The sequence below is a fragment of the Solanum dulcamara genome, chromosome 9, assembly GCF_947179165.1.
Source record: "Solanum dulcamara chromosome 9, daSolDulc1.2, whole genome shotgun sequence".
In the NCBI taxonomy this organism is placed as follows: Eukaryota; Viridiplantae; Streptophyta; class Magnoliopsida; order Solanales; family Solanaceae; genus Solanum; species Solanum dulcamara.
In genome coordinates, this window is record NC_077245.1 from 15,260,847 (window position 1) to 15,273,582 (window position 12,736).

The following is a 12,736-nucleotide window of genomic DNA, read 5'->3' on the forward strand; positions in this document are numbered from 1 at the left end:
GTGTTGAATTTTAGGGTTAAAAGAATAGAAAGGGTAGTTTGAAAATTTAGTTAAAATATAAGGGATATAAAAGTAATTTTCATGGTCAAAGAAAATGGCTTTAAGCACTTAGAAAAAAAAAGTTAGGAATCCTAACTTTTCAATTTTGGCTGACTTTAAGAACTTTATGGCTTAAAGTTAGCATTAGACAAACACCACAATAAACTAAAAAGGAATTATAAGTTGGTTTGACCAACTTATAAGCCCATCCAAACGGGCTCATACTTCCCTTTCAAGAGAGCAAAATTGATAAAGAGGCTCTTTAATTATTTGTAAAATGGTCTCTGTAAAATGAGTTGACTAGTTGACTTGGACTTTGAATAAAGACAATTTTATTTTTGTATTTATTTAATTTCTATAACAAATTTAATTTATATGAAATTCAAAACTTAATTTTGAATTACTAAACAGAAATACTTGTTCCAAATAAGAAACTTTTTCTAAAAAATCTCTTTTTTTTAATATATCAAGGCTTCCCTGAAAGTGGCTATTCAATTTTTGCCATATCTATTGACTTTGAAGAATCCAGAAAAAACTTGTCTATATTTTGCTAAAGGATATTGTACTTATTCCAGCCTCAAAATCCTATTTTTCAATTCTGTTTTTATAGTTTTCCAACCAATTGACCCAAGAGAGAGAGAAACAATTATATAAATATCCACCCCAATTTCCTACCAAATATTAATATATAATAATATACCTTCTCCTTTATTTCCATAGAATAAATCCTACCATCCACCTCCATTTCCATATCCTCTTCTATGCAACTAACGATGGATAGAGAACAAGAAGAGATACAATTCTTAGGCCTCTTTGATATCTACGTAGAAGCCTACAAAGTCATCTACCAATGGAAGAAAATTTTCAGCCAAATCACCCTATCTTTGATCCTTCCTATGTCCTTCATCTTCTTAGCTTACAAGGAAGTTTACCATCTTTTCTTCTCTGACCTTAAACACTCTGAGTATCAGCTCCAACACACTCACACTCAAACGGCCAAATATAACAAGATATCTGATCACATAAATTCAGAGCTAACCTCTCTACGGCTTTTCATAATTGTCTACTTCACTATCTTCATCATCTTCTCTCTTCTTTCCACCTCTGCTGTGGTTTACACAATTGCTTCCATATACACGGCACGTGAAGTCAGTTTCAAGAAAGTTATGAGTGTTGTCCCTAAGGTTTGGAAGAGGGTTATGGTGACTTTCTTGTGTGCTTTCCTTTGTTTCTTCATCTACAACCTTGTTTCCTTCTTTGTCCTAGCCATATGGTTTGTATGGGCTTTCAGCATGCAGGGTGAAAATGATGGTCTTGCTAAGTTTATTCTTGTGATCATGGCGATTATTTATGTCGTTGGATCTGGGTACCTTTCGGTTATATGGTACTTAGCTAGTGTGGTAACCGTGTTAGAGGATTCGTACGGGGTGAAAGCCATGTTCAAAAGCAAGGATTTGTTAAAGGGGAAGATGAAAATAGCTTTGCTTTTCCTTTTCAAGTTCAATCTGTCACTTGGTGTTTTGAACTTTATTTTCGACAAGTTTGTGGTAGATGGAAACCATCATATGCATCTAGGGATGTTGTATAGAGTAGGGGTTGGGTTGCTTTGTCTTATTTTATTGTTTACGTTGATGCTCTTTGGTTTGGTGATTCAAACAATTATTTACTTTGTTTGCAAGTCCTATCACCATGAGAACATTGACAAGTCTGCACTTTCTGACCATCTTGAAGTTTATTTGGGTGAGTATGAACCTTTGAAGTCCAAAGATGTGCAAATGGAGAGTTATGAAGTCTAAAATATTTTACTTGCATCTTCTGTAGGTGGAACATTTCTCTATGTATTTGACCTTTTCAATGGATAATATTTATGAGAATTATTATGATACAAAAGATTAGATCTCTTTATCAGCTTTGGTCATTATGTATGTCATAATGGTTGTCTTAGATGTTATTTTATGTCATGATCGATTATGGTTGACTAACAGGTTTAGGAGAAATATGTATGTTGGAATTTGATTAAGAATTATTATATTTCTGACAACACTTATGTCTTGATTGTGCTAAGAGTAAAATTAAACTGGAATTATGTCTTTAAAAGGATGTGTGCAAACACTCAAGGGGGACATTTAAGGGATAAAACCTTCACATATCTTACAGTTAATTTGTCATCAAATAGGCACAAGGGCAATGATATTACAAAACAAAGAGATGAAAGGTGACATGGAGAAATATTTAAAGAACTAAATATACCCAAATATTGTTAGTTATTGGAAGAGGAGTTGATCCATTCTCCGCACCCAGATCAAGAAATTCAAACTGGGTTTATTGAAAAATCCCATGTTTTAAATTAAAACCTTACAAAAACATATATTTTGCTTTTAAAGTAGCACAGAAGCAGCAGGACATCCTTTACTGGTACAAAAACAATTACATACCTCGGATACCAGAGGGCAGACAAACTGCATCTAGCACAGGCTCTGAGTGATGCCTTTTCACTTCAACAAATTCCTACTTCCATTAGTACAGAACTAACGAGTTCCGCAGTTGTAAGGACCTATATATCTCAGCTATTAAAGATCATCTTGGGAAACCGTTTGACTGGCATAGTCCACCATCCTACAACTTTTATTTTGACAGTTTATACGTTACATTAAGGGGGGAAAAAATAATACATGAGCTGTGTGCATCACTTGGACGACAACTGCTGAGAACCATCCTTCTTTTCTTCCTTTTTGGATCCTGATACGGCTGCTGTTGCTGCAGCAGTCATGGCAGCAGCAGCTGCACCTAATTTTACACCTCCTGCAGCTTTAACAGCACCACCAATTTTTGCAAAGGCAGCTATTCCTCCGACAAGAATGGCTCTCAATGCAACTGTTGGTTTTATACTCATATTTATCTACCTGAGAAAAAAATATCAGAGTTGAAAAGCCCCAGATTACCCAAAACAACAAATATCATTACATTAGCATATCAAAGAAAGATATTAACACAATTTTCTCTGAGATGCAGAAGCTTGCGTAAGACGATAAAGAGCTCTCAAGTTACAAATTCCTAAATTAAAAATAGAATATAATAGATAAGGAACTAGATAAAATCTCTATGCTACTATTTTCCAAAACTACCCACCATAAAGACCAGTTCCTTTATTTCTATAACAGATAAAAAATGCAGTAATTGCTGCAACAACCTCCTAAATGGCTAAGTTCACAGAAAGGCTGGAATGGAGTTTAGCAGTTTCAAGTAAGTCCTACAAATGAATTCCAAATTACAGGAAATTCGGAGAGAATTCCCAATGACCAAGCACTAGAACCAAAGGCAAAGATATTCATGATAACCACTATAGATGGGAAAATTATTAATGGCACTCACCTAAATCAAACTATGGGATGGAATTTTTTTTCCAAATATATCGTATCAGTGCTGAAAGCATCACATTTACAGAATCATCACATACATAAAAATGAAAAAGCAAAATAGAGCTCCCCGCAAACTTAGAGTCAACCATGAGATTTTGAGCAGCGCCTCTACTGCAACTACTCTATTCTCGTGATTCTCCAGGTGTTAGGTACTACCCAAAATAAATCAGTGTTGGTTCTTGTTGACACGTGTCTTGAACCATGTCACTAGCATGCTGCAAGAACAGTGTCTTGCACCATGTCACTAGCATGCTGCAAGAACAGGGCACAAATATGAAGATATACCAGCAGAATGCTCCATCCATAGTTTAAAATATTTCGTTCATCCAATCAAAATGCTTTCAACTCTCACCAACAACCCTGCACTGACTGCAGGCTAAAAGGCCTAAGTTCCTCTGATCTTCCACCCAATTCATGCATTCCATGGCCAGAAATTATACCGTTACACATTGTTCATTCATTAGAACCCTCATACAGAACCACCTGTTTCCATATCAAGATTAAAGGAAAAAACTCGGCACACTTGAAATATAATTAGCCTTCATTCCAGCAACCGGCATGTACTTCAAAGAAATCCTAATTGTCCTTCTTGACATAACATATGAACCTATAACACCACCTATATATTATACAGTAGGTCTCACAGATCATTGGACTTTTAAAACTACCAATATATTGAAAAAGCATCATTAAATAAACTAGATTTTTTTCTTTACCCGATATTATGGAATCCACACCAGTCTCCTTTAACTGCAATCCAGAAAAAGGCACTCAGCTTTTTAAAAAAACTATTTTAATCATAATTAGTAAAGTTATCAGGCATGATGAGGTTTCAGAACCTCCTCCAGTAACAAATTCATATACTCTTTCATGCTTAACAATTCGCAATGTCTACAGCACAAGCTGATATTACAAGCAACTACTGCAGTTTTGGCTTCAACTTGTCTTTTTCTCATCAGAAAATTCAGTTTTCAAGTACCTATCTAATCATCAAAGACATCACATGATGCTATTTGGTCATTACGTCTCACATACCATCTGCTAAAACATACTGTAAGAAGAATTGCAGTCAAAATTCTGCACAAAACCTGAAATAATAGCCTTCCAAGATTCATGAACTTTTACAGTCTTTCACTGTATCCACACCATTAGTCCATTAAGTCTCTCCGTTCATATTCATCAATTCAAATTTGATGATGATTTTCTATAACCATTTGTATGGCATGACCATGACTGCTGTGCTCGTCTTGGACCTGGCCATGCCTCTTAGGTGGGTCAGCCTCATGTGCCCTCAACCCTCATTATGATGCCCTCAATTTTTCCAAAAAGACAATTATTGCGTATTGGAACTAAAGGCCCAAATGGGACAGAACTGTTGCAGACTCAGTTATGTGTTCCATCCTACACCATAAGCAAAACAAGTTCTATAAAACAGTTGTAAGACTAGCAAAGTTACATGAGCAAGTGTTGGGCTCCAAGTAGCCCAGCAATTTCCATAAAATGAGTGTCATAAAATACGAATGATCAGATTGATGTATGGTGATATGAGTTTAACCAAGACCAGAAATGATCACATCTCATAGAAGGTATAAGTAGCACATGGAAGATAAAGCTACAACACGCAAATGGTGGTAGAGGCAGATCTTTGATCTTTCAACTGTTGAAGCTACAACCATGCAAATGGATGCAATAAAGCATGAAGAAGTGGAACCTGCTTCATCGTTAGATGGTCACAGGGTACCTCTATAGATGAGGAAGACGAAGCAACGAATGTTGAGGAAGAGACTGCTAATACAAAACTAGCAGTCTTGGTATTCAATGATATCTGGTGATGCATGGCAAGGAACTAACAAGGAAGATGTACATTGCTTTGAGATAATGCAAGATTCCTGCGGGTTCATACCAGATAAGGCAATTTTCGGTGTAGTTTTGTTAGCTGGCACAATTATGTTGTAATTGATCGAGTTGTCTATCTTGAAGTCAAAGAAGAACTGGTAAAGTATAAGCATGTTTACATAGATACCTCTGTTTAGTGGATATTATTTAGCTCTCATGCTGCTTATGGCAATGTGAGATTAGAAATAATGTTTTATGGATGAATTGGTTTCCTGGGTACTATATTGTGCACCAGTAAAGGGAATTTAAGGGACAAGATGTTGCTTGGTCCTATGTTGCCACAGGAATTACTATCATTTGGTGTGTATCATCCGAGATACTGTCAAGTTATAGAGAGTTTTGCTATGACCCCAACAATTGAAACACCATCAAAAGAAGGGGCAGAACAATTTTAGCATTGAGATTGCAATGGTTCATTTTCTTGTAGGTGTGAAGACTGTTCCCTGAATGATGAAATTGTATGACCTCTAGCAATTTTATTTCTTTAGAAGAGTGGACAGGGATTGAGTACTAAGTTTGCACAGAACCAAATGGAACATGCAAACCCCAATGCTTGGGTTCAACAATTTGAACAACAATGTGGGTTAACTGCTGGTCACTTGAATTTGAGCATGAGCAGTTCCAACTTGGACTAATTGATCCAATGATATTGGTGTCTTCGATATTACCTTTTCCAAGGGCTCTTACATGTGTACCTAATGGTTCTGGTGCAGCACTGCAGCTTGTCTTAATGCGACTGGATTGAAGAGTATGACGAGAACTTTTGCAACGCAACTCCTTGGTGACATCAGTACCAACCCGAAATACATGGTGGTGATGAATGAAGGTATTATTCCTATGGAAAATATAGTATAAGTGTTGTTGTTGTTGCACTTGCTTCATTGATGAGCTGCCAACAGAATCAAAGCTTTATTCAAAAAACTTCTTGGCCGTTGAGCAGTTCAAAGAAATGAAAATGGAATTCTATTTAGCGTTTGCTGCAACTGCTAAAAATATTTCGCTAAAACTTTTGATGTGATGATAGCTGATCGAGTTTCCTGAAGGAGGATCACTTGGTGACTTTCCGTAGTACGGTGGCTAAGACTCAGATAGACTACTTACTCCTTAGAAAATGTGATAGAAGTCTTTGTAAGGACTGCAAGATTATACCGTGTGAGTACCTTACAACTCAACATAAGCTCTTGGCAATAGATTTAGAGATTAAGAGAAAGAGGAAGAAGAGGGTTATGTATGACCTTCTGAGGAACAAATGGGGTGGCTTGACTATTGTCGGAGCGCAAGGGATGAAGGAGAATTTGGTGGGGATGGAGGCTTGGGGAGGAGTGGGGATGCTAACAGTATGTGGGAAAGGACAACTAATTGCATTAGAGAAGTAGGTAGAGAGATGTTGGGGGTTTCGAGGGGCACCACTGGTAGACATCAAAGGGATTGGTGGTGGAATAGAGCAGTCCAAGGGCAAGTGAAAGCCAAGAAGGTTGGTTATATGGAGAGGGTGGAGAGCAGAGACGAGGAGGAAAAGAGGGCAAAAAAGGGAGAGGTATAAGACAAAAAAGGAAGCAAAATAGGCAGTTACAGCAGCGTTTGAATGCTTGTACGAAGAAGTACAGGACAAAGGTACGAAGTTGTATAGGCTTGGCTGGCTTGCCAAGGCGAGAGTGGGGATCGAGACCTAGATCAAGTTAAGTGCATTAAGGACGAGAAAGACAAAGTATTGGTGGAAGAGGCACACATAAGACAAATATGCATTCATACTTCCATAAACTCTTAAATGAAGATGGGGACATGAAAATTGTGTTTGAGTGATTTAGAGTACCTTGACAGTCGTCGTGATTTTGAGTGTTGTGGGGGTAATAGGTTTGAGGAGGTTAAGGAGGTTATTCGTAAGATGATGAAGGAGAGAGCGATAGGGCTTGACAAGGTCCTAGCGGAATTTGGAAAACCATTGGTGATGTAGGTATGGAGTGGTTGATTGGGTTGTTCAACTTTATTCTAAAGACATCAAAATGTCAAAAGAATGGAGGTGAAGTACAATGATCTCATTGTTCAAGAACAAGGGTGATAATTAGAATTGCAACAACTACAAAGGTAACAAGCTATTAAGCAACACTATGAAAGTTTGGGAGACGATGGTGGAGATGAGGGTGAGGAAAGGTGTGTCTATTATCGAGAACCAATTTGAATTCATGCCAAGGAGTTCAACTACAAAAGCCAATCATCTCATGAGGAGATTGGTGGAGCAGTATAGGGAGAGGAGGAAGGACTTACAGATAGTGTTCATTGACCTAGAAAATACATACGACGAAGTCCATAAAAGGGGTTTTATTGAGATGTTTGGAGGGTAAAGGAGTACCTGAAGCTTACATTAGGGCGATTAAGTACATGTATGATAGAGCCACGACATGGGTAAGGATAATGGGAGGAAACTCAAAAAGTACTTTTCAATCGTGATGGGGTTGCACAGAGATAGCGCTTAATGTGTTTTTATTTGCCTTGGTGATAAATGTACTGACGCAACATACCTAAGGGAAGGTGCCAGATAAATGTTATTTGTAGATGGCATAGTATTAATTGATGATAAATTGGAGGTTTAGAGACAGACCCGAGAGTCTAAAGGATTTAAGTTGAGTAGGACTAAGACTAAGTACATAGAGCACAAGTTCATTAACATTACCTACGAGGCGGATGTGGAAGTGAAGATTGATACTCGAGTCATCATCAGGAGAGAAAGTTTCACGTATCTTGGGTCTATAGTCCAAGAAAATGGTGAGATTGACAAGGATGTCACACATCATATTGGAGCGGGGTGGATGAAATAGAAGCTCGCATCCAGTATCTTGTGTGATAAAAAAGTGCCACCAAATCTTAAAGATAAATTTTATAAAGCGGTTTTTAGACCAGCTACTTTGTATGGGTAATTAAGTGTTGGCCGGTTAATAATTTGCACGTCTAGAAGACGAAAGTAGCAGAAACAAGGATATTGAGAAGGATGTGTTGGCATACTAGACGAGATAGGATTAGGAACGTAGATATTCGGGACAAGGTGGGAGTGGTCTCCATGGTGGACAAAATGAGGGATGCAAGACGGAGATGGTTCGAGCATGTGAAGACGAGATGCCGCAGTGAGGAGATGTGAGAGGTTGACTATGGTAATTCTAAAAAGAGGTAAAAGTAAGCCGAAGAAGTATTCCGAAGAGGTGATTAGACAGGATTTGAAACACTTGCAGCTTACCAAGGATATGACCCTAAATAGAAGGATACGGAGGTCAAAGATTAGGGTAGAAGGTTAGTAGGTAGTGACATCTAGTTTCCTTTATCAGTGGTATTAGTAGTTCTTTTTCCTACTTTCTTATATTTCGATTGTTATCATTACTTGTTGTTTCCTTTGCTTCGGTTATTGTATTGTTTATTGGAGCTACTGGTATTCTCTTTTCCTTCTTGTTTTGTTATGCTTTACTTAAGTCAAGGGTCTATCGAAAACAACCTCTTTACCCTCATAAGTAGGAGTAACGCTGGGTACACACCACGCTTCCCAGAATCCACTTGTGGGACTTGTGGGATTTTATTGGGTATGTTGGTGTTTGAATCTTATAAGCCTAATAGTGGAGAAGTCACAAAGAAGTTGTTATCCTTGGTTGGGATGAAACTGGCTTTTGACAATGGTGGTTACAACATCAACACTGAACCTGATTGCTTGATTGAGCTAATGAAGTTTCACATGAGAGGAGTTGCAGCTGTTTCAGGTGCTGCAAACGCTCTAGGAAAATAAAATCAGGCAGAACTAGAGTTGCATTTTATTGTTGCCTCTAGTGAGAATATGATCAATGATACAGGCATTAACCTGGGAGGTATTTTCACAGCTTCAAATGGAAAGACAAGTGAGTGTTCTATGGAATTAATACAGGTGGAGCACTACTTGGGACCTATAGGAGTTCTAGAAAAAAGTGTGCATCTGTTATGATGGAAGGCTACATAAAAAAATCTTCATTCAAACCAAGATCAGACATCTCAGAAGCATTAAGTAATTATGCTTGTAGATATGGAGATATTGATATGGATGCAAGATGGCATAAGAATGCCAATGTTGTCAAAGGCGCGCTCACAAAATATGTTGAACGCTTCGCCTCGCTTTATGGATGCTTCATTGTCGTCATCAAGGCTCTAAAGCATACTTTTCCTTGGTTATACTGAAGATGCGGCGCTAAACAATTGACATTTCATTTTATCGTAATTTTTTTCCAATTTCTTATCTATATATTTGTTATCCATTCTTACGATTATTAATCTTGGACTACACATACATATATGTATATTTTTTCTCCATTTGCACTTGGGGGCTTAAAGACACAAAGTACATTAGAGCTTTTGGGGGCTTCTCTCTTTAAATAACACTGAAGAATGCTTACATACGGTGAATCTACACAATATCTATTTGATCCCAAAAGGATTGAATTCCTTGATTTTTACAATACACACTTTTGAGGACAAGGGTGAGTTGAAGGAGGGAGATTTGATAAGATATGAATTTCTTAAGCCTCTAAAAGCAACTAGGAAGGAATTAAGGAGGCTCAAGTCAGCATTGTCACGTATGGTTTATTTAGAGAAGCATGTTAGCTCATTACCATCCTACTTCCCAACGTATTAAGCCTATAAATAACTTCCCTTGGAAGAACTTACTTATATTTTGAGAAATGAATTAGCCCTAGTTTTTAGCTTAGTTCTTAGACCCTTTCTATTTCTTTTTCTTTTTTTTTGCTGTAATTGTATGAAGCTAAGTTAGCTTTCAATTCCAGATTGTATAGTGAACCAACCCTTTGCAACTCTACATCAACGTAGCAAACTTCTTGATCACATAGCATGTTGCTGACTCATTATGAGCACCACATCGAAGTTCTCTAGGCTCTAATTGCATATACATAAGAGCTAATCTAAAGAAAACTTGTCTTGCCCCATGATATTGAAATCAACATCTAGTAATCCAACAAACGAACAAAAAAAACAGATACTTCCCTCCACAGCTTGAATCTCCTAACTTTCATATACATTGATCTGCTTACGATACTTGTTAAAACTATCATGGGTTGCAAGACAAATAAGTAACCAAAACAGAACATTTTCGTGTAAGCAGAAGACTGCAAATTAGCTTGCAAAAAGATTTGGGGCTTTCCTATGGGCAGTGGGAGACCAGAAAACGTCAATGCTATCAAACCCATATTGGGGATTCTCATATTACCAATAAAATTCATATTGAAGAAAGAGATTAACGATTTGCAACAGGTGAAAATAAATATAGTTAGGAAAATCTAAAAGCAGAAACCGAGAGAGGATTACATACAGCTAGATTTCCGTCTGAGGAACTGATTGCTCGGAGATACGCCGGAGAAAGATACCAGGAGAATGGACTGAAGCACAGAAGACAGCTTAATTTGAAAATGCGGGGTTTCTCTTTGTTGGATGTTGGAAGGGACAAAATTTGGGGAAATGAGGTCAGAAGGTGTTGCAAAAGTCCAAATGAAAAAATTGAGTTAAATTCCTTAAAAATCATGGATTGGGTTATAAGCTATTTTTAGCTTCTTTTTTTTTTTTTGAGTATTTGGCTAGTCAACTTAAAGTTATTTTATGTTTAAAATAAGCCTCAATAAATAGTTGGATTTATTTGAATGAACTTATTTTAAGCAGTTTATAAGTTAAAAACAGCTTATAAGTCAAAAAAAAAGTAGATGCAAAAAAGTTAGTCTGCACCTACTTTTTTTTTAAAACTTCTAAGCAGTTTTCAACTTATAAACTGTTTAAAAATAAGTCAATCCAAACATGCTATAAGTTGTTTTTTAAAACAAAAGTAAGTCATTCATCAAAACAATATATTTTAAAAAAAAATTCAAAACTAAAATAAACATATTTTATCAAAGTCAAAAGGTAAATTGACAACGGACAGATTTAACGGACCATAAAATATTATTATCAGTAACGTTTTATAAGTAATTTGTTATCACGAATAATGTTTTATACAGCATTTACGAACTCTGTCAGCTTGAAATACTTGATATCCTGACTTTAAAATCGTTATTCGGGGTCACTTTTTAAAATTAATACATTGCTCGTAGTAACGATTTTTTATAATTTTGTCCCGAACGATCGATACGAAAAAATAATTTTCTATGTCTATTTATAATCTGAACAAAACAGAACTTACTAATCTCTTGTGTAAAAATCATATAACTAATATGACATATATAATGAAATATAAAAGCATAACTCCCTAAGATGAGTATGTGATTCTTCAAATAGGAGGATGAGAGTGTTATCTCTTGATGAGGCTTAGGGGAAGGAGAAAATGAATCTAAGGTAGCAGGAGATGCAGGAGAGGGGTGAGAGCCATCAGATCGTGAATCACGAGAGGAAGTAAGAGGGGTTGAAAAGGGAGAGTATTCTTGTCACGATCCAAGCCTAGGGCCTAGATGCGACACGGCGAATGAGACACTCAGAAGTACCTCACCCAAGCCTATTAGCATTCATCTAGCTTCTCATGGGTAATGACATTAATAACAAATGGAAGTAAGGAGGGAAAAAAGGGAATAAGGGAAACATCATAGAATAAGAGTCAATGTTCAACTTAGAACGTCAAGCATTTATGTCCAAACATACCTCTACAAAAAGAATTGACGGGGGGCTAAGACACGTCCCTAGCTCACCCTCAATAAAAATGAAAATAAGTACTAAAAATATATCCAAAAGTCTTTACATAACATAAGCTAGAAGAGGACAGGAATATCATTCCCGAAACGTGGGAACTCACCAAAATAGTAGCCCTCAACCAACTCAACTAGCCACGAGGAGGTGAATATGGAGCAAAGTCGATCCCTACATGGTGATATCATGTAGGCAAAAGAGTATGCATTAGTACTTTGAATATACTGAGTATGTAGGCATGCAATACAATGTAAACATTAAGACATTTATAAGGTAAGTACGTAAATAAGTGCATGCATGAGAATTCAAGTAGATAGCAGTTAAATCATACATATGTGGGAAGATGACTATAACCGACATTAAGCCCACGTGAGCTATAACATGAAATCCAATGTAACCCCCACATTGGAAGGGGGGAGACTACTTGCCAAGGTAGAACTCCGTCAAATTTTACATTCATTCTTTAATTTTAACTTTAAGGGCTTTTATGAATCCACTAGCCTAAGCCTACAAGGCTCCTATGTTGGCACATAGTTAATGGGACAAGGGGTTGCTGCTAGGATTCCCTTACCAAATTCTACCTCAATGCCCCATTCGGTGTTAAGTCAAATTCCACGGAATAGTGCATCATAGTAACATATAAATCATACATATATTTTGAGATATCAAATCCTCATTCGGTAGAATAGCTCCTT

At 37.0% G+C, this 12,736-nt stretch overlaps 2 protein-coding genes across 3 annotated transcripts; one reads left to right on the plus strand and one right to left on the minus strand.

Moving 5' to 3' along the window:
* The first annotated feature begins 658 nt into the window (after nucleotides 1–658).
* LOC129903123 (uncharacterized) lies at nucleotides 659–2,080 on the plus strand. The gene has a single exon (XM_055978619.1). It carries the CDS (start codon nucleotides 801–803, stop codon nucleotides 1,833–1,835), a length of 1,035 nt encoding a protein of 344 aa, XP_055834594.1. The 5' UTR covers nucleotides 659–800; the 3' UTR covers nucleotides 1,836–2,080.
* Nucleotides 2,081–2,341: 261 nt separating this feature from the next.
* Nucleotides 2,342–10,864, minus strand: LOC129903124 (uncharacterized). 2 transcript variants are annotated; one of them, XM_055978621.1, is made up of 3 exons: nucleotides 10,687–10,864; nucleotides 4,175–4,208; nucleotides 2,342–2,942 (listed from the first exon to the last, which is right to left on the minus strand). In XM_055978621.1, exon 3 carries the CDS (start codon nucleotides 2,930–2,932, stop codon nucleotides 2,726–2,728), a length of 207 nt encoding a protein of 68 aa, XP_055834596.1. In that variant the 5' UTR covers nucleotides 2,933–2,942; nucleotides 4,175–4,208; nucleotides 10,687–10,864; the 3' UTR covers nucleotides 2,342–2,725. The 2 variants fall into 2 exon arrangements, with proteins under 2 accessions (XP_055834596.1, XP_055834595.1); XM_055978620.1 differs by lacking the exon at nucleotides 4,175–4,208 and having other exon boundaries at nucleotides 10,687–10,863.
* Nucleotides 10,865–12,736: the final 1,872 nt, after the last annotated feature.